Source organism: Dermacentor variabilis, chromosome 11 (genome assembly GCF_050947875.1).
Source record: "Dermacentor variabilis isolate Ectoservices chromosome 11, ASM5094787v1, whole genome shotgun sequence".
NCBI lineage: Eukaryota > Metazoa > Arthropoda > Arachnida > Ixodida > Ixodidae > Dermacentor > Dermacentor variabilis.
This window is the reverse complement of record NC_134578.1, coordinates 47,278,888-47,303,959: the sequence shown is the minus strand read 5'-3', so window position 1 is coordinate 47,303,959 and position 25,072 is coordinate 47,278,888. Positions and strand designations below refer to the sequence as shown.

The following is a 25,072-nucleotide window of genomic DNA, read 5'->3' as shown; positions in this document are numbered from 1 at the left end:
TGGTCTGGTCCCCTCACCATTATGCTCATTCTGCGGCGAAGCGGAGACAATCGACCATTTCTTGTTGTCTTGCAGACGTTTTTCTATTATAAGAAAACGACTACTCGAAATCCCGCTTCGCTCTATTGGTCTAACTTTATCAGTGCCAGTGATCCTATCTTTTGGAGCCTCCATTGTTGGGTTCAGCAACAGAAATGTTTGCTTGGCGATCCAAAATTACCTAATTGAAACCAAGCGATTTCCATGTTAGATTGATCGTTCTCCCTCCCAACCATAGCTTTCTTTTATTTCTTATCTTTTATTAACTATTAGTGTTAATATTATTATTATCTTATACCCGGTTTTCATCTGAGTATTTCCTTTTTCTCCAAACACAAAACGTTTACTTTTAAACTCACACGCCCAAATTGTTAACTCCCTTGTTATCATTATTATTTAGGCACCTAATTAAACCGCCCGATTCTTGGCCAATCCCCCACTGTGGGTATGTGCCACGGCCACTCAGGACAACAACAACAACAACAACAACAACCTGGCCGACATTGCTGTGCCGTAATACAGAACAAAAGGCAAGCAAGGAAGCGATTCTTGCCAGGATGATGGAGCCTACGGAATCCAAGGAAAAGTCTCTGCAAAATGCAGACGGAGAAAGCCAGATGACCAAGTCCATTTCCAGCAGAACGGACCAGCACCGCCAGAAAAGGGCACCCTCACGCCGCCACTCATCGCGGCACTGGCCCAAGGCCAACGCCCGTCAATACGACACCGGAGCCAGAGCCGATGAACTGGCCTCTGGTCAGTCACACCTCCAGGAGCCGTCGTCGGCGATGGCGAGAGTCAGGGACCACGTTGCCACCAGCTCTCCGGAGTCTACGGCTCGTGGGCGAGACACTGACGTGCTAAGTTCAGGTATGTCGTGCTACCTTTTGCTGAGAGGCCTCCGGGGTTACCACGTGCGGAGGCCTCTCAGCTAGAATAAATATCAGCCAGACAAAAAATCTCAGCTAGACAAAGAATAAAGCGAAGCTTTATTCTTTGTCTAGCTGAGATTTTTGAGTCTAGCTGTCTGAGTCTAGCTGAGTCTAGCTGTCTGAGTCTAGAAGTCTGAGTCTAGCTGAATAAAGCGAAGCTTTATTCTTTGTCTCATCTCCACCATTTGCGATTCCTGGCCGTTGGCGACCTGCCGTTTATAAATTTCGGCGCCCTCAGTATGTGCCAGTAGGTATGTGCCCAGATAGACGCCCTGGGTCACTTTGCATGTGCAACTGGGAATGTACCACTGGTTAAGCGAAAATTCTTGGTGCATCCCCCAGAATGGGTATGTTTCACTCAGTAGGCGGGCCGGAACAGACAAGCACAACAAGCGGAAAAGAGCGAGCTCTGCATTCAAAGCAGCTGAGTGTGAAGAAAGAAGGTAAAGGTGTCCTGAAATATTTATATACGTAATTATGTAATGAAATCACGAATAATTTACGTCGCTTCACGATCTCCAGCCGCAAAATAGAAAAATGTTTCCAATACTTCAAGCACAAGCGAAGTTAAACGTGGTTATCAGACCGATCAGCGGCTTTATTAATCCTTCCAGTACCCCTAGCGCGCCGGAAGCTACACAAGAAGACGGCAAGGCGGAGCAAGGGAGCAATGCCCCGTCGGCCACGCCCAAAGCACGGAGAAAGAACTTAGACAAGAGGGGACACTCAGCGAAAACTGCCAACAGGAAATGCGCCACGCTAGTATTAATGCCGTCCGTTAGCTGCCGCAAACAGCAAAAAAAAATAATGTGTTGTGAAGTTATTAGAGATCGTTTGATTCTGTTGTAGTCCCTCGCGCTGAAAACTGAAAAAGTCTTGTGTATAAATGAACTTATACTTAGCGACTTATTTTTCTTGCGTCACCAAGCGACAAGCTACTACACCACACAAGACGCGTCAGATGCGTGTGCCATGTGCCAGACACACCAGTGAAGCGAAGAGGCCGGCAGCGCATGTGAAGTTCGCCTGTTCGGCAACCCGTCTCTCTTTTTTTAACGTAGTGTGCTTTGTTGGGCTCCCGGCGTATTCTTGCGTTCCTTCTTCCCTTCGACACGGCAAGACTGCACTATTGGACAAAGGCAAAGTGAGAAATTTTGTGAGCAATTAAAGCTTACGGCACGTTCCGAGACCTTCGACGCAAGAACAGCTCGGCCGTCCTGGCGCAGTTAAATTAAATTAATGACTCGTGCTCGGAGATGTTTGCGACGCTTTCTATGGGCCCCAACATTATTGTAACTTATTTAGGTAGTTTTTGGGCACACTCGTCGCACCCGGCTCTGTGACGCAGTCAGCGAAAAGCAACTTGACCGTACGTCGCAGTTAGTTTCGTGTATACTGCACTTTATTGGCACCAGTTGGTGACGCTTGCTCTGACCCTTAACGTTATTGTAATGAATTTCGTCACTTCTTGGGATACTCTTCAGGCACGCTTGCCGCGCCTGGCGTTGTGACGCAGTTAGCGAAACGCAGATCGGCCGAGGTGACAAAGTTAGTTGCATGTGTATTAAATCTTTGTGGGACAAGTTTGTGACGCTTTTTATGGCCCCGCTACAACGCATACCTTCTATCAATGCTCACGCTCGTCGAAAACGCGACGGAGTGCCAAGAGTGATAACACGGGAGTCTGTTGCTTACGCCGGCAGAACGCGCAAAAGATAATGCCGAGGAGTTCAAAAACCAGGAACTTGAAACTCGAAAATTCTCGTCCTTGTTCATTTGTGCGCTGGAACGATGTTTCATAATGCTATATAATCACAACCAAATAGCCCAGCTGTCCATACTTATCGAAAATTCTGTCTTCTGAACGACTTAAAACGGGCTTTGCACCCACGCATTTGACTTGAGTGTGAGTAGAAGGCCCTGTGCTAGCGTCTAGCATGGTCCGGCTGAGTGCCTGTCTTGTGGCTACCGCTGTGCACGTAGCGTACCTTCGCGTCGGCTGAGACCAAGATCTGTCGGGAACACGCCAGTCGCCATGTATTTGTGCTAGTAAATGCCCCGGAATGGGGGAAAGCCTTGTTAACATTGTATAGTATTGTTTGGGATGAGTCCGGTACTTTCTACGCCATGTATGTAAAAGCGAGTCGCTTTTGTGGGTAATGCAGCCCATTCACTACTTTCGCACTGCTTTTGCCTCTACACGCAGTATTGCTACAAGGTCTAAATACCAAAATGGCTTATGCTTGCAATTTACGGTTTTCAGCTGATGTCATCCAGTGGAGCATTGTACAGAACTACTGCAACTTGCCTGGTACTACTACAACGTTGTATGCCTGCGCAAAAAACCCAGAACGCACATTTATACAGAGCAAAATAAACATTTCCTCATTTCGCAAGGTATCTTGAGTTTAATTTCTGAAATTGCAGATGGCACAAATTCAATGGAGGCTGGTCAAGATAGTTCACAGTCATTTTTACTAAACAATAAAACGATTCCGCCCCAAGACCGCGCACGGTCGAGCACTAGAACTAAAAAAAAAATTGGCAGTGGCTTAGCTCGGATATATGCCAGGATATACGCAGCGAAAGCTAAGGCATAGATAGCATGGTTGGTCTTGGTTAATCTTGATTGCAAGTCCAGGTTAGTCTGGTTGTCTAGCTATGTTGCGGCGTTTAGCCAGTCGTTCGGTCCGCTGTTCCTCTGTTTCCAGGGCGATTCGTTTTCTCTTCATCTCGTTCCGATGTCGATTCCAGGCCTCCTCCTGCTTATCAGAAGTGTCGCCGTCCATACTGCCGCCTCAACTGTGGTTGCGGCGCACGTGAGCTCTCCGTTTAAATCCTCCGACATGTTATCAGGCATACGTCGGAGCTGGCGAAGCGACTGGAGGCGAACGCAACGACGAGGAACGCGAGGTGACGTCATGTGCCTCCTCGGAGCACGGCCACGGCGAAATCGCAAGTTCGCGGCCAGTAAAGCTTTCGCTTTAAAATACAAATGCTGCGCCGATCAGCGCAGCTGGTGTAGCGCGTTCCAGCCAGCGTTTAAAACGCACGCGCCCGAAACAGGAATTGTGGTACAGGAGTTAATGCCGGCGACTCGGTGCGGTCGATTCGGCCGCTGGGCTCTATGGGAGTGTCCGCTCTTGTAGGATTTCTCTCTCTCTCTATGTGCCCAAAGGTTGAACACGTAGTCGACTCGTGACGGAACCCTGTGTTGGCCACCGTATTTGCGCTACGCTTCAGAATTCGGTGGCCATGAACAGCAGATACAGCATCTCAACTTTCACTCAACTGTTGTGCTCAGACCCGTATAGTACAAAGATGAAAAGATTTTTCTTTTTTGTGATCGCTAACTGATATATCTTAATTTTATTTACCTCAAATGTGCAATAATTGTGTTACTGAGAATGCTGTCGGCAATCACGAAATCAGTCAATAGCTGCTATATGCCTAGATGCTTGCGATGACGCTGCATGACGACATCGCGGAAGCAAGAGCAACCGATTTTCGACCTGTTTTGGCACGAGATCGTAAATTCTCTCCTGCATGCTGTGCAATATGGTATATTTGGCTCACACGTTCACAGGAGCCTCGTTAACAGATCGTAAAAGTTTTCTTACTACATTCAATAGGTCTTTCAGGACACCTTTAATAAAATTAAACCAGAGAACACATTGGAGTGCGGAAAGTTGGGCTACACAAGATGGATGATGCAAGAGACTACAGTAGGTATAAAAAAAGCTTCACTTATAAGCGATCCACATGTCTTGCGTGGATCTGCCGACATTTCTGTTGCGCTTTATCTGAAGGCCACCGCACATCAAAACGACCAGAGGGTTGAACCCGTAACGGATATTGCTGTCAAACACCATGAAGTGAACGCAAACCTGAGATCAAAATTACGCGCACGGAATATTTTGCGAAAAAGAAGTTATTTGCAAGCGACAATCTGAAACTGACGAATGCACTGTAATGCTTGCAATTCCAACTGTCAACTCGAGTCTTCAGTTACAGGTTAGGTGCCGAGGCCACAGGTAAGTTAGTTTTTTTTTTTTCGAAAGACGCCGGTTTGCACACTTTTGATAGCGATCTGCCTCCAGCGGCACGCCACATCAGAAGGCGAACCGTTGCGTTAAAGCAGTTGTAATCTGCCGTTGTGAAATTCTCATTTGTGATTGTAGAAAGCGCAGAAAGTCATTTTACTACCGTGTCTCACGGCACTGTTCCGAAGGACGACAGCGGGATTATAGTGGACGCAATCTAACGCATTGCGGACGCTCGATCCAACGCGGGGTCAGGGACATCCCAGGGTAGCGGTCCCTCACCGACGAATCACTCCCGGCTGCCGAATTGCAGTGGCCCCCGAACGCCACCATCAGGTGTGAACTGCGACGATTCATTTTCCTATCATTAAGCATGGCCTATTAATGTGGCCGAACGCCTTATCACAGTAGCCGACCGTATTCGGTGAACGCGTTGCAGTAGCCTTTCTACCAAAGTAACCCTTAATAAAGCCTCCCACTTCTGTCGCAAAGCACAACGGGATTGGGCTTTGTCACCCGTACGCGACTTCATCTAGCCGAATTAATCATCTTAGAAAATTGAACTTGGTTACAGCACAGGGCGCAGAGAAGGAACATACCACGTAAGCTTTGTGGAATTTTAAATCCGTGGACACATGTATGCCAGTCTACACAGTTTGGTCTAATTATATTGCCTTGGTACCGTCCTCACGTGAGAAAATATAGTCCCTCCGATCAATCGAACCCTGGCTTGCTGCATGGTAATCGAGTATCCATTCTCGGCGGCAGGCAAACAGTCGAGAAAGAGCATGCAACACGTGCGGCAGCAGAGTAGAAGGGCACCGCCACCGTCATGCTGTCAATGTATCGAGGCGCATGCTCAACTCGCGCTTGTAGGGTTATAAGGTCTCCAAAGTTGCACACTATACGTTTGGCTGCAAAAGTGACGAGGCCAAATTAACGCACCGTCACGCTCCACTCAATTGGCTGTAGTGGATCATGAATGAACTGTGTTTGCTTTGGGAATGATTTCGGACTAGTCATTCATCATAAGTGGGTCCTAAGAACCAGGGTATTTTTTCCGTGAAGTATAACCGAACCGTGTGGCACGCTTTTATAACCATAACCGATCACCTTCCGTGAAAACGGCACAGTGGTCTCCATCTCTACTCAGTGATCCTAGGTCAAGATTTGCGATTATGTAGCAAACCGTAAAGGAAGTGGAAGTTGTCAATAATAAGCAGGTCCGCCTTGGCGAATGAATTGTTTCAGCATTTGGAACTTCCTGACAGTGTAATAGTCAGGGAAGAAACACACAACGCCGCCTTTGCGGAATCTAATTATTTATTTAAGTTTATTGGTGTTACCCTGAAGGATCCATAGTACTGCATTACAGAAGTGAAGATACAATACAGAAATAAAGATACTATGTTGAATATATGAATTCACACTAAAAGAATACATAGAAGGCATAAAAAAGTGACGGTAGGTAAAGAAAAGCCAGAAGGACTATCGAACAACGGAGCAACTTAATGAACTAACAGGAATATACTGTAAGAATACAAGCAATTCTCTAAACTAAGGTGCTCCAACGTATTACAGTTGATATTGTGACGGGATTTTAGTCAATGCTTTTTTAAAAAGAGTGAAGTAAATGAAGCTTACTAGCGATGCAGGTAAGCTGCTTCGATCGATTGAAGTTCTGGGAAAGAACGAGTGTGAGCACGTGATGATGTTAATTCAAATTAATTCAAATTGAATCAACTGTTCTCTGGGTTATTACACTCGATCATTCTTCCGTAAAGACTAGGTGTTCTCGTTTAGCTCGCCAGTCAACAATTTGCAACAGTGCAGAACGCCAGAAGTGAATATTGTCACAAGTGTAAGCCGCCATAGCAAAAGCTCGAGCATAGCGTCGTAACAGTTGGAATAGCACGCCTTCTGCGACATCTTTATTTTCTTTTTAGAGAAGACGCAGCAGAGGCGCATATCCCTTCATATTACGTGGAATTTATATGCGAAATTAAAATTCTGACGCATTGCAGATGCTCTCTTTGCAGACGCTGGATCCAATCCCAGGACATCAAGCTCACCGGGTAGCGGTACTGCACCCAAGGATGACTCCCGGCCACCAAGTCGTAGTATCCCAGAAACATCGCCGAAAGGTAAGAACGGGAAAGCCAGAGATTTTTATGAAGCGGTAAACTAATGTGGCAGTATGCGTTCTAACGGCAGCCGATAACTCTAGTAAATGCATCGCCATATTGGACCTTCCCGCACAATCCGATTCTACACTATGCCTTCCCCGACGTCTGCGACAGGGCCCAAGGAGTTCTCCGCTATGACCCACTCCCCTACGATCTCACCTGCCGTCAGTTACTAGCGAAAAAAAGTCGTCTTACCGTAAGAAAAGTTCGTCTGCTTCCCACTGACTGCAGCTCCAGAGCATAATTTACGTAATTCCTATAAGCCACCGGCTAAATAGCGCCACGTCAGTCCCGATGACGTTCAGTGGCGATGGCTACCGCTCCTATTTCACACCTTAGCACACATACACAGATAAAGAAAGTTGACGGAGGACAGCCGCCTCCAAAACTCGTTTGACACAGCATCGAACACGTAATGAAGAAGACAAGGCTTCGGTTCCCACCAGGGGCAAGTTGTACTTCGAACTATTAATGCGGTAGCATTCTTAGGTACTTCACGCACTATCCAGTGGCTATATATCTATACATACAGATACGTTTTATATTTAACCGCTTTCCCGCCTACCTTTGTCATTGGTTAGACCGTGGTCGAATGGTTAGCGCAAAGGGCTCTTATTCTAAGGTAGCTGGGCTTAAAAATGAACAATCGGATCAACTTTTATCACTAAGTGTGTGCCAATGCGTACATACGTGCCTCTCTTCAACGAAGCCCTTTCACGCCGAGATGGATCACTGTAGATGAGGGTCTGGATAACCACTGCGCTTCGAAAAAACTCTCTGACGGCGACTTCCAGCACTGGGCTTGAGTCACTCGGTCTTTGATGGTCTTTAATGAAATTCATTGGTGCCAACTCGGTCACTGGGTATGTGGCAGTAGGTATGTGCCCTTCTTGAATCAACGTAATTGACGCCAACTTGGGTAACTAGGTATGTGCCTTTGGGAATGTGCCGCCGTACATTGACGAAAAAAAAATGTCTTAAATTTATCCGTTATTGATTACAACCCACGCCACTAGGTTTCCCTATAAGGACAGCAACCCGGCGAATTAGCAGGCTGTGCCAGAAATGCATTGGGTAGGGGCCGCTTTTCAATGAACGCCTTTCACGCCAACGCGTTAGCTAGCTGCGCCATGAATGCACTGGCCATGCGCGGCTCTTGAATGAACGTCTCACCAACTCGGGGCAATGATTATGTGCCTCTGAGTGTGCGGCAAGCGAGGAGGCAATTGTCGGCGTTCGCAGGCGCCGGCGCGCCGCGTTTCTAGTCTCGGAGGCCACGCGACGAATTCTCGGCAGCGCCACTAGATGTCGCAGTGCGTCAAGAAAGGAGCTCGAGAGCGGAGCCCAATTGCCGTGTGGATGCGTTTCCTCAGCTCGCACAGCTGGCGGTTGAAAGGTGTAAGGGAGTGCTCGAGGTCAAGTGTGCCATGGATTTCAGATGCCATCCCAGATTTCGCGGAGGCAGGGATGGATGGCGCCGAGTGCTCTCAGGAAAGTGCGAAAGAAGAGTCCCGCTGTGGAACACGCCTCAGGCATAACTCGTTTGGACGCTTGCAATGCGTTTTGTGGCTTCTTCTACCGTCGACAGTCGTCGTGAGATGGGTTAATTCTGCCAAATTTTTAATCCTTTTCCCGTTCATTTATTATTTCTACATTTACTTCTATTAAAACCATAGTAAATTTCTTCTATGCTTTGCTAGGCTTCAGTTTCTGTTGACTTAATGTTGCTGTGATGGCTCCTTTCTTTATTTCGTGGACTTGTTGCAGTTGCTGTCTTACGGCACGCTCGGCCCAGTCCGCCGACGAGACCATCACTGAGCAACAGTCCTGCAGCAAACCACGACTCAGGGCCACCAGGTAGCGGTAACCTTCCAGCGCCTTCCGCAGGTGTGAACTGGAACACTTTATATTTTTCATTAAACAGACGGTTAATGCAGCAGTCTTGTTTTTGAAAAGTTTCCGATAACTTTCAGTCAACGCATCCTCCATGTGCTGCCCGCGGTTCGATTCTCTGTCTCACCCTTAAAAAAATTAACATTGTTGTAAAAGGCAGTTTCATCTTGGCGAATCGGTTCATTAAGAGGGTTCACAGCTGTGTAAGTTGGTACAAATCCATTTTTGCGAAAAGCTTAAAAGAATAGAAAGTAACAAAAAAGAAGGAAAGAAACAGAACATATGAGTGTAGGCATATGAATCTACTAGGGAGCGAAAAGTTGCGCAGGAAATGGGAAACGAAATGGCAAAATGTGGCTCAAATATCTATACTCCTATATATGAGCCGCGTTTGCAACATGGGACTTTGACCGTATAAGAATTTTTCAGTTTAGGACGACCTCAGTTGTAACACTCAGCTCCTCAGTTGTGCTTATTTTATTGTGGAAGAATGAGCGAAGTTGGTGCATGTTTGGAAGGCGATAGAAACAGCGCAATAAGGTCGACAAACGGTGAAGCGCCCATGTTTATTTCACTGTCCATCATCTTTTTTTGGGCCCTTTCTTTCCTTGTGCCCAGTCTTGTCGTGAAGTTCGTACCAGTGGATTAGTTCATGTTAGCATATTCATCTATCATCCGTAAAGATGAACAAAAAGAAAAAGATGCCAGACCTACGAGAATTCCTTGTAGGAATGTATAACGCAAATCGTGGCCTTAGCGTAAACACACCTATTCATCCACCTGGGCGGATGGTTAAAGAACGAGCCCATACTGAAGTCCGAAGTGACGACAAATGTGTGGATGTGTTATCAACAGTTGACACTTTAAAATAAACTGGCGCTTACACAGGTGATATACGCTCCCATTTCTAGCATGTCCACAGGGTCTGTGTTTGTGACGATTACTTGAGCTGCGAACGTTCCCGAGGATGCTTAGTTCGAGCTACCATTCAACAGTGTTAGGCGACTAATTTTGAGCTTGTAAACGCATCCTCATCCAAGGCTATCGCTTCCTTCACAGACCCTAAAACGAGGGTGGACAGGGGGCAGACACCCGGTGACCGGAACGCCAACAGAGACGTGCTCCCACCATCTTGTACCGATGTCAGTCAAGCACCACTCACAGGCGCGACGCTCAGCGTGGACAACGCTCTGCCATCGCCGAATGCCGTCTGGGCCTTCGATAAAGCCCTGTGTTCCAGGGTGAGCGGAAGTTACATTCCAGAGCGTAGCCGTTGAACCTTCCCGACTTCCTTACCGACTGACGAAGGTTGTGGAGAACAGCGCAAGGCAGCGTTCTCTCGTGAATACGTTTTTCGAAGTTCGATAAAAACAATTGCGTGTCCCAATGTAAATTATTCTCGTGACGTTCATTCCTTCTCGATGGGACAACAATAAAAACTTAGATGGATGCAGCGCATTGTGAGAGTCTGTGTTAAAACAAAGCTTTCGTGATGTCCACGCTCATGAAAACAATGTTGACGCTACCATTTTGACGGGGCTTTGCGCCCTTGGCACTTAAATAAATGTTCCAGTATTCAAGGATGTCTAGCTTCTCAAATCCGTTAGCAAAGGCAAACTGGCAATTTCTCTCAGACATAACAATTACTTCAATGTTAAAATTCACCCATCTACTACATCATGAACACCCGAAAATACAACGGCCCTACAATACGCATGGTTTTCTAACACATTAAGAGCTAACCACAGTGAGGGAAGCCGTCAACCTTACGCCTTGTTAACACCAGCAAGTGCACTCTTTTCCGTCAGCAACCGCATACTGGGGCAGCTTGCCTTACAGCGTTGCGTGTTGTGACACCATTGGTTCATTGCGATAGCAACTGGCACGTACACTGGAGGGCTACGCGTGCCGTCGCCGTGCTGTCCCATATACGACGGCGCATGCGCGGCCGGCGTGGCCATAAGCGCATAGGCAGCTCATGTGCATTCTGTCAGGGGTAACTTGCGCAAAGTTACATATAAATAATTACTAAAGGAAACTCGTTAGCTAGGTCTACGGAAGCGTCAAGCAAGGCGGTTCAGCCAGTATGAAAACGATTCGCCCAGTAAACCACATAAGTTCCACTAACATCCATGAAATGTTCATTTTATCTAAAACAAATTCATGAGACGTTCTGTTTTCTCAATTCAACAAAAGAACCACATTTTCTACAAGCGACCAACGGCCGCCCATAACATGCTGGAGAAATATTGCCTGTATGTCACACCCAGATGTGTGAAACGTAATATAGGTTTTCCTTAGAGGGCAGACATGTCAGATTTACATTTCATAGGTCACGTGCGGTGACTGCCACGGACATGCGTGTTTGCCCGGCTTATCAGGGGCTTTTGCAAAACGTTTGCTGCAATGACTATTACGTTCGCAGCAGACGCTTTGCGATAGATGCAGCGGGCAGAACGCCTAGACAGCATGAAGAGGTACATCGTGTGCACATGTGTTTGCTTATGTACGCGCTCGAGAAAGCGGAACGTACTCATTCTTCCACCACTCACCAAACACAAGTGCCATATAGAATTAACGAAAGCGTTAAAGGTAAATTGTACCAGAAGATATGCAGTGTAGATCTACACATAATTTCAAAATTTAATTCGAACAAATGAGAAAACATCATTCTGTCATGGAGAAAGTGGAAAATAATGGCTCTTGGAAAACAACTGTGCATGTGTGGATTGGTAAATCATGCAAATATCAAGTTGTTACAGCATATATGAGAGGTCATGTAATAAAATCCATAGGCCATCTCTTTAGAAAGTTAAAGCAACATATTCTAGACATTCTAGATTTTTATGGCAGAGACATGTCTGTTTGTAATGTCTAGCAGAGATCGGTGCAAACTTAGACATGGCAGAGATATGCGTGGTTTGCTGTTCGTAGTGCATAGATTTTCCTAGGGTTTGCCCCTTTTTGGCTTCAGACGGCATTGTGACTTTGCAACATGATCATCTTGAACAAGATATCGCGTTATAACAATATACTTCGAAATGATTATGCATGTCGGCAGAGTCTTTCCACCCTGTCTTACTTAGAAAACTGTGATTGCTTAGAATTTTGGTTTAAAAATAAAACATAATGCCATATGAAAGTTTCAAGCCACAAACACAATGATCACACAAATCTGCGTAATACCCATCATTCCCCAGGCAGCTGGAAGATCGCAGCACTACAGCGTTTCCTCTAGTAATTTTCCTAGGGAAGCTCAATCATCACGTGGTCTGCTACGGGTGTCAGGGCGAGCCTGCGAGGGCGAACCGAGAAGACTGTTGGGTGTATCCTGTTTCACTGCTTGCTCGATGTCAGAGATCACGTGAAGTGACTGTGTTTCGACGGCACGCACAAGGTACAGTTCGAACAGTCAGAGCAGCACGGAAGTGTTCGCTTTTCGAAAGACCGCGCGCGGTCCTTGCTGCCTGCGCTTCTCATCATGCCAATGTTTGTGGCCGTGATTGGTCGGGGTGGTCGAGTGAACGCTGTTCCTGTGTGTCTTTCAGCGGCCATCGCGCTACACGTGTTGAGTTAGTGTTATTGAATACAGTTTTTAGTGTCGATAAATGTAGTAGCCTTACGTCGTGCGATAGTCTAATATATCGCTATCGCTGACACTGCTTCCTCTGTCGGGTGAAATGGCGACTTGTTTCTGAATAGCGTTCGATGTAATCGTGTTTCTTGATCAAGAATTTTTGATAATAATGAAACTACGGAAAAAAGTTTGCTTTACCTATGCAAAATTTGCATTCGTGTACCTACTTTTTCACGGCCGTTATAGCCCTGCTATATATAGAAAAAAAATATATAGTGTAGAAGTATTGCCAACAAGCAAGTCTGGCACCAATCTTATTTGAAAACAGCGCCTCGCTCAATATAACCTATACAAAAGTAAAGAACTTTAACGTGAAACGCGTTATGACGGAAAAGGTAAGAGATAAAAGACAAGCGCTTAAGACAGGAACGCACTCGCCCTATCCCATGTCTTTCCCTTTCCGTGATTGTGCTCTTGGCGCTAAAGTTCTTTGCTGTTAGATATGCACCAACTAGCCCAATCGCAAGTAAAAACTTCAAGAGTAAACTGTATATGTTCTCCGACGCAGGATGTACGTCAGACCGAAACCAGTCATCATACACACTGCAAAGCGAACGAAACTCGTCCTGCATGAAACGTTTATCGAACTACTTGTGCGCGTCCACAAACAGCTCTGTCGGGTTGTGCTGCTCTGTCACCGCCACCGCGTATTTACGTTGCTTCATTCGCGTGTAGATAACATGTGTAGCAAAATAGGGGCGCCAGATATGCGTGCCACTTTACGGTAAGCCGCTTTCTCGCTCAGATTGTGCACAGTATAATTTTGGCAGCCAGTTACCACTATTTTGGACCTTCCTTGCTAGGTTCGTCCGCAGTAAATCCAAAACTGGCGTCCACTTCAGCGATTCCACTCAAAACATGACGATTATACTTCAACAAAATAGTATCGCCATCTGCACATGGCGACACTGTTACATGTTACAGGTACGGCAAAAGCATGGCTGCTGTCAGTGGCGTACCAACTATTTTTTGAGCTAGGATATATATATATATATATATATATATATATATATATATATATATATATATATATATATATATATATATATAGAGAGAGAGAGAGAGAGAGAGAGAGAGAGACAGAAAGATGAGATTAACGAATAATATGGCCTTAAAAGAGGCTGAAAATGTATCAGTGAGAGTTACTTTTTCACTGACAGACGTGGTTATCAATCACATATAATTAATCATTCCAATTTAATGTCGCCACACTTTTTTTGTATCATGTCACTGAATCGAGACAAAAAAGTCAATGAAATACACTGTCAAGTGTATTCTAATTAGCTTACACGTTTTGCAACACTACAGTATAAGCTAACGTGTAAACTTTTACCTAGACGTTTGTTATAATGTTCGTGCAGGAGATGGTTATACAGAGAATTCAGAAACACGGCATAGAGGGCCTTTGTTCAGATAATTATTTGTTTATTCTTTTGTTTATTTCTCTATTTATATATATTTACTTATTTACTTATACTGCAATCCCTATGAGAATTTAGGCAGGGTGAGCTATAAAACAAAACTGGTTGCAGGATCTGCAGAAACGTAACAAATACAGATACAAATAAAATCATACAAAATAAAAGAAGAGCACGATCTCACGACACTATTTTCGATACAGGGGAGTGATCAATTGATTGGAGAGCGCCATCCTTAGTGAGGTTGTTACACTGCTTAACAACCCTTCGAAATGAGGAGTACTTGAGGAAATATACCAGTGTACGAAAGGGAGTCCCTTAAGTTATGCTTTTTTTTTGGTGGCATGTCCGGATGAAGAAAAAGCTCACTTTTGATCTATCAGTGTCGTAGTGCCCCTTAGTAAGCTGGTAAAAAATTCCTTTGGGACATGGCAGGTAAATTAGTCTTGGTGAAAAGCACTGTTATTGAAGAGAGTCTAAAATTTTATATGTAAGGGAGACAGCCTTTTTTTCCCCTCTGTTTGGTCAGTACCAGCATTAGTAAAATGATCCCAGAATATAGAAGCATAGTCAACGATTGGTAAGGCAACAATTTTATATGCTAGCATCTGAACAGCAGGGGCTCATAATAGTACATTTATTGGGAGAGCGAATCATTTTCGGTTTGGGTTAGGTGTAACGTGGTCAATGTGCTTTGACCGATGAAGGGTATTAGTGATTCAGTGTCCTGAGCATTTAAAGATAGTTGTTTCAACAAGAAGCAGATTATTTGCACAATACCTAAGATATTTGGTTTCACGGTAATAGCAACAACAGTATTATCTAAATTAATTTCTATTTGCTGTAACTGACATCATTCCACAACCTTCTGCAAGTAGATAGCTTGTGTTTGCCAGAAGCACTTTTGACCTCCGAGTAAAAGGCACAATCAGCGCACAATATAATTTTAACTGAAATGTATGTTACTTTATCAATGATGAATATGATAAATAAACGTAGCCCAAGCTAAGATCCCTGAGGGACGCTGGAGTCTACTGAAAGTCGTTCTGAAGAGCAGTCTTTGTAAATAGCATATTCCTGCCGGCTTCTTAGGTAGCCCGACAACTAGGTTATCAAATGTGTATTTTTGAGGGTATCACTTAATTCATAAACAGCCTGTTGTGGGAAACATTGTGGAATACTCTGCGGAAATCCATACAAATTGCGTCACTTTGGTTAACATTTTTAACTGCTGATGCGTTATCAGAAAGGTTTCAATTGGCTGAGTAGATGTTGAATATCATTTTCTAAATCCGTGTTGTTGTGTTACCAATATGTCTACGTAACGCATGTGACAACTTATATTCTGCGTTTACTTTGAGGTTGTAAGGTTACGAATACAACGATATTCAAAAGCACACAAAAAACCTAGTTTTCATAGCACGGAAAAGCGCTTATATAGCCTAATTATCCCTCAACATTTCTGGTCATTGGCTTTTGTGAAAGGAGAACTAAATTCTTCGCGGCATGTTATGAACACGGCAATGACAATTACTTGAGCTTTTTACAGGTCAAATACTACACTTCCACGCTTGATCTACTTGAAAGCCGCCGTGAAGTATTGGCTAGTAGGAAAGTAGTGACAAAGGGAAGGAGTTTGTTCAGATTCGCATTAACGAGCTCAGGCGCTGCGGTATCTTCGTATTTCTATATAGTCAATCAGTCTTATTCACGTTCTGTCTTACAGATCTGAACATAAAATTTATTCCAATTAGTTACGGTAAATTAACTTACTGCTACGCTGGCGAACGTCCACCAATCGAAAAGCGTTTAGTGATACTGCGCAAGCCGCAGTGATTCACCTCATTCAAGCCGGCCTTTTAAAAAATTAAGAAAGAAAAAACGTCAAATTCGTGAGCGAATTATGAATTCTGGGACTGATCACTGCGCCAAGAAGCCCAGTTAAAATGTAACGACTACCAATATGAGGACAAAACCGTTGCTTCACCGTAGTCGCGGTGCCTATGCATCATAAGGGAGTTTCTGCCACTTGCATGTAGCTCTTGAATAATTTACTTCATTCTAGGAGGCCATTTTTGCAGCAACTTTCCTCACTTCGAACTCGCTAAAAAGAAAACTTTCTAGCCAAAGCTAACAAGGAAATCGCTAGGTCTTGCGACAAAACTGTCATAACGGCCACATTGATTGCAAACCGCTGAGTGAGAAAAACCAAAGCAGTTTTTTTTGTGTTTTCAATAACAGTTCGCTTATACAACCCTAACAAAGACAAGGCGCGTCTCGCAGGCGGCCCGTACCTCGGCCGACCGAGTGCGATCTGTTACAGCGCGTGGCGGCGAGACCGGAAAGACGATCTTCGCTGCCTCAGCAATGAATACGTAGTAAAATAGCATACTAATGGGGCGCTCTTCCTAAAGACAACTTTGCCTCAGCTGTTGTTTTGTTGTTGGATTTTTCAGTGTGCAGCCGGCAGTACCCGCTTCTGAAAGTGTGTGTACGGCAAGGGGCGGGGGAGGAGGGGGTAGGTAGATCGCCTACTTTTCTCTTCCACTCCTGACAGTGAGAAAGTGGGAATTGCCCCTTCTGCCCCTCCCCCCGCCCCCACCGGCAAATACCCCTGTGGTGGCCATGACAGCTGGCGCCAGCGTTCGATTACGCTAGGCATCGCACGGTAGCGAGATGGCTTAGATATCTGAGTTATAACACATTCTCATGCATGCGCTGCTCAATGAACTAACGCAGCTCGGAACGCAGCTGGTGTCGTCGCCGTCCACCATCCGAGACTCGTACCAGACGCCGCAGAAAGGATTTGTTCGCTGTGAGTATTACCGGTGTGTTGTCATAGGTGTGAGCATTCGCGAAGTCGGAATTATGATTAACGTGACCAGCCCCGGTTGCTTAGTGACTATGGTGCTAGGCTGCCAGGCACGAGGTCGCGGTATCGAATGCCGGCCACAGCGGCCGCATTTTAGTGACTCTGGTGCTGGGCTGCCAGGCACGAGGTCGCGGTATCGAATGCCGGCCACGGCGGCCGCATTTTAGTGACTATGGTGCTGGGCTGCGAGGCACGAGGTCGCGGTATCGAATGCCGGCCACGGCGGCCGCATTTTGATGGAGTCAAAATGCGAAAACAGCCGCGTACTTAGATATAGGTGTACGTTAAAGAACCCCAGGTGGTCCAAATTTCCGGTGTCACCCACTACGCCGTGCCTCATGACCAGATCGTGGTTTCGGCACGTAAAACCCCAAATATTAGAATAAATACATATTTTAGGGCCCCTCGTAAGACGGGGCGTCGACGCCGCTATCGCTTGCAAAGCAATGTAGCTCTCGAAGTGTTCATAAAGGTGCGCTCGTAAAGTTCACCTGTTAAAATACGCCCCCTTAACACGTTGTGCTCGTTTGCTTGTCTACGTTTGTCTGAATTTGGTGACGAGGGTAGCTTCATCATGTCTCAACATGTTCAGTCAAAAGTAGTGAGTTACGACCGCCAGATAATTGCTTACTTTAGTTGCTTTCGTGCGGTTGCACAGGCCAACGGGCTTGGCGTCCGACAATAGAAACAGCACTCTACACCTAAAGCTTTAGCTGGCCTCCAAAGAAAGTATGTTCTGTTCAGGGGTGCGATTTCAACACACGTACGGCTGAGGTTTTCTTGCATCGGTTTCTGCGTTGAAACCTCGAAACACCCATCAAGTCGAATGGCGGGGCACTTAAATATGCAGCTCTAATGGCAGACCACCAAAACACATTTCACGCCTTTGAGAACAAAATGACGCCACTTCTGTTTTTAACGGATATAGCATCACATTGTTTTTTTCTTCCGACGGAAGTGTTCCTTGCTCGTACCAATGGCGCTAAGCCCCATGAACCGCCGATGAACGGCCATGTTTTGAACACATGGGCTTTAAGCTTCTATGGAAGCTTCACCATCAGGTATATTTACTTTGTTCCTACCATCCCCTTTCTTATACACCGCTCGCAGTTGGGGGCACCACACTGCGAGAGTTCATCCCGCTCACCTCCATCACCGAGAAGGTATCGCGCTTCCCCGCCTTCTACGGCAGCTTCGGCGCCCTAGTAGCGTTGACCATCGTCGCCCTGGCCGTCATGTTCTGGTCCTCGGATCCCAAGCGTCACCAGCAGGACGACTGCGGCAGTGACGAGTGTCGCGATGCCTACGGCTACCTGGACTCGCTGCTCGACTCGGCCATCGACCCGTGCACCGACTTCTACCGGCACGTCTGTCGCCGGTGGCACATCGGCAACATCGACGGGGCCACCCTGACCAAAGTGGCAGCTCGGGAAGTGATCGAAGAACTCTACGCGACGCTCCTTCGGAAAGGCGTTGAGCCAACCGGCGAAATCGGCGATGCGTCAGCCCGCGCTGAGGCTCTTATGGTGCGCTTCCATGCCGCGTGCGGCAGCTTCGTCGTAGCCTCGACGCACAAGGATGCCGCGCAGCGGCTCGTCCGGGAGTACCGAAGAGACAGCGACGTTCTCCAGCTCCGCAGTACAGCGGAGGCCCTGAGGCGAATCGTCCAGCTCTCCCTAGAGCGCGGGATCTCTACGCTATTCAAGGTCAGGCTGATCAGGCACAGCGATAGCGAAGTCGCCCTGTACGTCTCCCGAGGCCAGACGCTGGCCGAGAAACTAGAGGATCCTGGACACAGTTCGGCGCTGGTGGAATTCTTCACGGAAGCGCTCGAAGAAGCGAGTAAGATCCAGGGATCCGGCATACGCAAATCGGAAGTCAACGCAACAGTTTCGGAGCTACTCAGGTACGACAGAAAAACAGCGCTTAGTGGAGTGGACTTGCCGACAGCGGAAACGGTCAACGCGTCGTACTTTGCCATAATTTTGGAAGAAGTACAGCCTCAGCTTTGGGTGCAATTCGTCAACTCTATGGTGACCGGCGATACTACAATCAACGAACAAACGCCGGTGATGTGCCAAGAACTGAGCCACGTCAAAGCAGCCGTCGAGTTGCTCGCGAAGAACCGCAGAATCGGACTGATCTACATTTTCTTTCACATCGCGATGGAGGTTGGCCGATTCTACTACAGAAACAAATTCCTGTACGATAAGCCCGAAGAAGCCGAGGTGATATGCATGGCCGCCAGCCAAGACGTCATGATCCACGGCTGGCTCGGCGTGTTCCTGAACATGACGCAAGCCTTGCTGCCGGCCAAGTCGCGCGCGTGGCCCATATTTGCCAGCGTCCGGAGCATGTCGTCGGAGCACCTACTGGATGCTGGCCTCGACGAAGCGGACAAGGAGGGTGTCCTAACAGCCCTAGAGGACGTCACGCTGATAGCGCAGTATGGCTACTCATCTGCGTTCCCAACGTCGATGGTCAACGCTTCCGCGTTAAGTAGCGTCCAGTATGGCACCGACTTTGCCAGCTTCTACACGTCCCTGAAAGCACTGGAAGCGACGAGGCGTCTGCAGGACCCGCCGTCTCTCGAAGAAGTGCTCATCGGCGAATCCCTTTTCGCCCACAAGGCGACTTACTCTCGCCTGCTGAAGGCCGTCCTGCTCCCTCCGGCGATGCAGCGACCACCGCTGTTGTACTCGAGCAACGTTCCGCTCGAGTTTGACATGGGCACAGTCGGCGTGCTCCTCTCCAAGGCGATATTCGAAGCCGGCCTGCCTTCCGCCAGGATCGGCGAGTCTTGGTACAACCTGAACGTGAAGGAGTTCGTCGACTGCGTCCAGCGTTCCGCGAGCTCGGCCTCTCTCATGAACGCTGCCAACCTGACCGTCCGACAGGGTCTGGAACTGTTCGCCTGGGCCCGCGCCGTCCGGATCGCGCATGACACCATGAAGAACCGGTACTCGGGAACCGTACCGGAACTGGGCTACGCTGACATCTGGGCGAACGCGCACCGCACCTTCTTTCGCCGGTTCTGCCTCCTCACGTGCAGCGCCGAGAACGCGGGTCAGGAGTCTCGGCTTCTCTGCCTCGTGCCGCTTCTCAACATGGTCGAGTTCGCCAGCGCTTTTCAGTGCCCCAGCTCTGCGACGCAGAACCTGCGACAGTGTTTTCTTTTCCTGGGCATAGCGTAAGGAGCAGCCGAATGTGGCGGCATTGTGATCGCGCTTCTTTGTCTACAAGGACAACTACAACGTCAAGCCATGGAAAAGAAAGGCGATCAGTGCATTCTCGAAGCCGTAGATCGGGAATTACAGACTGAGTATGTGGACTATAATTGGGAGTTATGTTTTACGATGAAACATTGAGGCAAATGTCGCCAATGCGATATCTGCACAGAGCGCTTCTTCAGCGCTTTACCTCAAAAGCACAGAGGCTTTGGGGACTGTTTAGTGGATTGTGCGTTATATTTGTTTTCCTCTTGTATAATATCCTGTAACTGCTGTATATTAGTGAATTTGGGTTCATTGTTTTGTACATTATGAATAGTCATTTCTATTCGCGCGATAATGTTTTTTGCCTATTTTGCCGTTTAGGCTACAGCTTTCACAGAACGTGTTTTAGGTGCTTTCATTAGAGTGTTTATTAGCCCACTGAGCTAATTTCTGTGTCCAGCGCTACGCAGATCGCATCGTGCGCCCCACTGTACTCGCACGACGTTAAAACGTTGATATGCTTGGCGCGATTGGAAGATAAAGCGCATGCTCAGGCTTTAGGTATACTAAACTCATTTTTATAAAACAGCCAGACATTGATTGTTTTCTGACCAATACAGAATTTCCATAATTTATGAACATCAAATACAAGCCCTGAAGCTTTCTCATTCCACTCTATCTTCTTTCAGTAAAAGAATGAGGTTAGCAAGGCGCACTGTAATATCCAAGTAGTGAACACGCCTGAAATATTTTTTTTAATTTTGCTAGAGCCCTGGAGCTTCTTATGCATGGACAATTGCAAAGCATTCAACTGCAAAAGCTCTGGTAGATGCGTACTCATACTATAGCGGACAAAATCCTGCCTAGCCACTGAGCCGCTTCTGTCTGACCGCAGATGAATGTTCCCTCAAGTATCGTCGCAAGCTCAAATGCGATGAAACTATTGCAGTGCATTTTGTGCCTCTTTAGACTATATATAAAGGGTTTGTTCTGCATGGTATTGTATCAGCCGCTTAGACAACAGACCGTTCTCGGTAGCAAGTATGCTTGGACCATGGTCAAAGAGCTCTGATAGCGCAAAGGCCACCATAATGTTAATGTAAATCTTGAAGGTAAATGGATAGAGGCCGAACTTGCAGGCAAACAAGAGATAAAGTTACATGTAGATTGAGACTTCGAGTGACCAACAATGGCCAAACAAGCGATGTCTCGGACTGGAGCCAACATTTTGACAAGTAATGGTTTCACAAGCAATGACACGGTAATAACTGTACAGAACCACATGTAAAAACGTTGACTTATACTGAGACATCGCTTGAAATTTCGCATTTGTTCCTATCAGGAAAAGTTTATGGAAAGAACCTTGTTCCAAAACTGAACACGTACGCCTCAAAACATTTCAAAATTGCGTACTTTCACTTCGATCTTTGTAAAAAAAAAATGCTTTCAAATCAAACACTTTGTTTCATTTGAAAAGCTTTCTTTGTATATATCAAATTCTCTAAAACTGTTACAGCGCTTGTTTAGAGACAGAGCGACACCATTTCCTAGGTATTTCAGTATAATATATATAACTGGGGAGCACGGAAAATGGTGTCTTTCATGACTACTCAGAAATAACCGCCGAGAGAGAGCACGAATTGTCCGCTAACACGTACTTGCGTTGTACGGTTTGGTAAACTTGAGATGGATTTCTGAAGTTCCTCATTCCTGCCTCAGTTGAATAACTGGCTAGTGCAGCGTCGCCGCGTGATCTTGAGATTGGCTTCGCCTGGCACGTTCTGTCCCAAACACAGATATGAAAACGTGACCAGTAAAATTGTGCGCTGTCATTTTATCGCACCGAAAGACGGCCTGTTTTTCATTTTTTATTTTTATTTAAAATACTTTACAAGCCCATTTCAGGGCATTGGGTAAGGGGGGACACAAAGCAAGTGTTTCAACAGGAGTAAACAATATAAATATCAATACAGGCATTCACAAGATAAGTAAAGCGAAGTTCAATAAATGTCTAGGCTAAGCTTTAGGGAGCGTAAACAGAGTTATATACTCATGCACACAAAATACAAAAATACGAGTGTGAGAAACAGGGAGGGAAAGCAGATCAATAACATCGTTATATTGCTTGAATTCATAATAAAAGGGGTTCACAGCACGCTTTAAATTGCTCTTCGAATAGAGTTCATCAACGTACCTCGCTTTGTAAAAAAATCTTAAGCGTTGATGTGCGAAAATACAAATATACTCTCCATGGTTGCCAAGTCTCAGTTGAAAATTGTGGGGGTAAGCGAAAGCGTAGCACGAGTTCATTAAGTGTGCACGCACTCTTTTTGTGCTCTCAGTGTTCTTGTTTATTACAGCAATATTCGCCTGGGATGTTAGCTATCTTAAATACTGCGTCATACCCTTGAGGTTTCATATTGCGCAGCCATTGCATCTTTCACATGCCTTTTTTTTATCTTCTACCAATATACTTTTCTGCGAACGCTCGAATACAGCGTTGCTGATAAACCGTGTGTGTGTGGGGGGGGGGGGGGGAGGTGTCCGCGTGCACGCGTCCGTGTGTGTGCGTGTGTGAGCGGGAGGGTCCAGGCATGTGGTTTGCTCGGCGCGTCTGTGCGTGGGTGTTTGGCAGCAATTGTATTACTGCAGATGCATCAAATCTTGCTAAAGTGGCAAAGAAGCTGGCATAAGGAACCGGCCTGATTCTGCGTAAGTACACAGACGATAAAGACAGAACAAAGGAGCTCCGCACGGCTGCTATCTCCGCACATTATTCGAGATACGCGCACCGCACCCGCGCTGTAAGGTCTCGGTATGCAAGATCTTGCTCTTTGTTTGTACGGCTCCAGAATCCTGGGCACGTCGTCGTCACGAAGGGGTCACTAATTGGAATTTAGCACATTTTGACAACAAATCTGAAGCAGTCTAGCCAAATTCGTGGAGGTGCCAACCCCAGTCCAGGGCTAACCAGTGATATAAGCAATTCGGGGCCCAGTTATTTGGCCAACAGGCCGTGGGTAGATTTGAATACCAGACTGCCGTCGAGCGGCTTTATAGCGGGTGATATTCCGAAACCTTCTAAAAGCATTACCGCACAGCGCAATATATTAGTGATTCATAATAAAGGAATCAGACTGTTTTCTGCTTCCCTTATGGTAGCACGGCTGATAGCCTAGGAGGAGGGAGAGAGGGAAGGATACAGAAAAGGATAGAGAGAGGCAAGGTAGATAAGTAAGGTAGGGAAAGCTTCGGTCGCAGCATTACACCATGGCAGGGACCGCAAGGAGCTGGTGATCGGAGCGGCAAACTCAACGAAGACTTGCAGTGCTGTGACCAGAGACTGGCACGGCGATGGCGCGTCATGCCACCCTGTCAACACGCTTCTATATATAGCGGTCAACGGCGCACGCTAGTCTATGCAAGGCAGTGAACCTCACAGCCTTTTCGAGGAGGAAATGAAGCCTTAAATGTACCCAAGTGCCAACCAATGAGGATTTTTTAGCCTCCGCAGTGCGCTCAGTCGCGTACCTCAGGACCTTCATTAAAGTTTTGCATCCATCCATCCATCCATCCATCCATCCATCCTTGGTGTCAACCACGCATGAGGCGCTCCTCCTCGTTGTCTTTCCTCATCTCGCAAAAAAAAGCGAATCATAGTGTTACTGCGTTCTACAAAACGTTCTTAACGTCTCACATTAAAGGAAACATACAAATATAGAATTTCTTTGTTTATTTACATTGCACCTTAAGGGTACGCGAGCGCATGATTGAACAATTGGAAGCGCGCTTCGTCTTCTCCCTTCTAGTCTTTTTTCGGAGAAGATAGCGTCTCTGCCAACTTAACCAAAAAGAAAGACGCGTACTCAACGATGTTTAAAAGGCACCACAGTTACGACTGGATTCATCAGAAGTTTTCTCATTTTATTCGAAGTCATTCTGGACTCTCCACCCATTTGCTTTCTTTGTGTAAACCGTACCTATTATTAAAAACATATAGTGCGTTAATAATTCGCCTGTCTATTGTTACTTGTACAATTTCTCCTGTACAACATGTACAAGCCCCGAGCCAATGACTTCGCCTAGGCAGCTCCATTGCAGTGTATCTGTTCACATGACCTAGCAACCCCAGTCACGGAACCTAATAATGTTTACCTAAGCAATGCTCAAGGTCGTTCTTCGCTGCTCACTGCACATTAATTTCGTTGCAAGCAAAAAAAATGCACGGATGTGATACTCCGCGACCACGTTGCTTAACCCACACACAAAAAAGAGCTGGGTCATTACGTCGCTCATGGATCCCTTAATGGCTTTAATAGGTCATGCTTAAGAGGAAGCTTTAGCTCGAGTGCTCCTATCTAAATACATGTAAAAGGAGAATTCGTTTTTCTCGGCAACCACTGCACCAAATTTGACGAGGTTTGTTGCATTTAAAAGAAAAACTTAAAATCTAGTGACTGTTGGTTTCGAATTTTTGAGTTAGGTCGTCAATCTTTTATTAATAATTGGCGAAAATCAAAAATTTTCAAAAAACGAAACTATCAAGTTTACAACTCTGTAACTCAACCACTAAAGATTATAATACAATTCTGTGAATTGCATCTAAAAGTACATCCATAGCGGACAAAATTGATATGTTACACATGAATATAAAAAAAATTTAATGATAGGGAAATACAACTTTTGTAAAACCGTTGTAACCAACGTAACAAATTCATGTAAGATGTAAAATGACATATTGAATTTGTCCGCTTTGAATGATCTAATGGATGCCGTTTACAGAACCGCGATATCAGTTCTTGATGCATAGCTATCAATTTGTAAACTTCGTGCTTCT

The 25,072-nt window shown here is 46.1% G+C and overlaps 1 protein-coding gene across 1 annotated transcript; it reads left to right on the top strand.

Annotated features, from left to right (window-relative positions):
* The first annotated feature begins 537 nt into the window (after nucleotides 1-537).
* Nucleotides 538-21,806, top strand: LOC142563918 (uncharacterized). Its single transcript, XM_075674636.1, has 6 exons — nucleotides 538-909; nucleotides 7,054-7,158; nucleotides 8,968-9,087; nucleotides 10,153-10,334; nucleotides 16,888-16,963; nucleotides 18,131-21,806. Exons 1-6 carry the CDS (start codon nucleotides 597-599, stop codon nucleotides 20,212-20,214), a joined length of 2,880 nt encoding a protein of 959 aa, XP_075530751.1. The 5' UTR covers nucleotides 538-596; the 3' UTR covers nucleotides 20,215-21,806.
* Nucleotides 21,807-25,072: the final 3,266 nt, after the last annotated feature.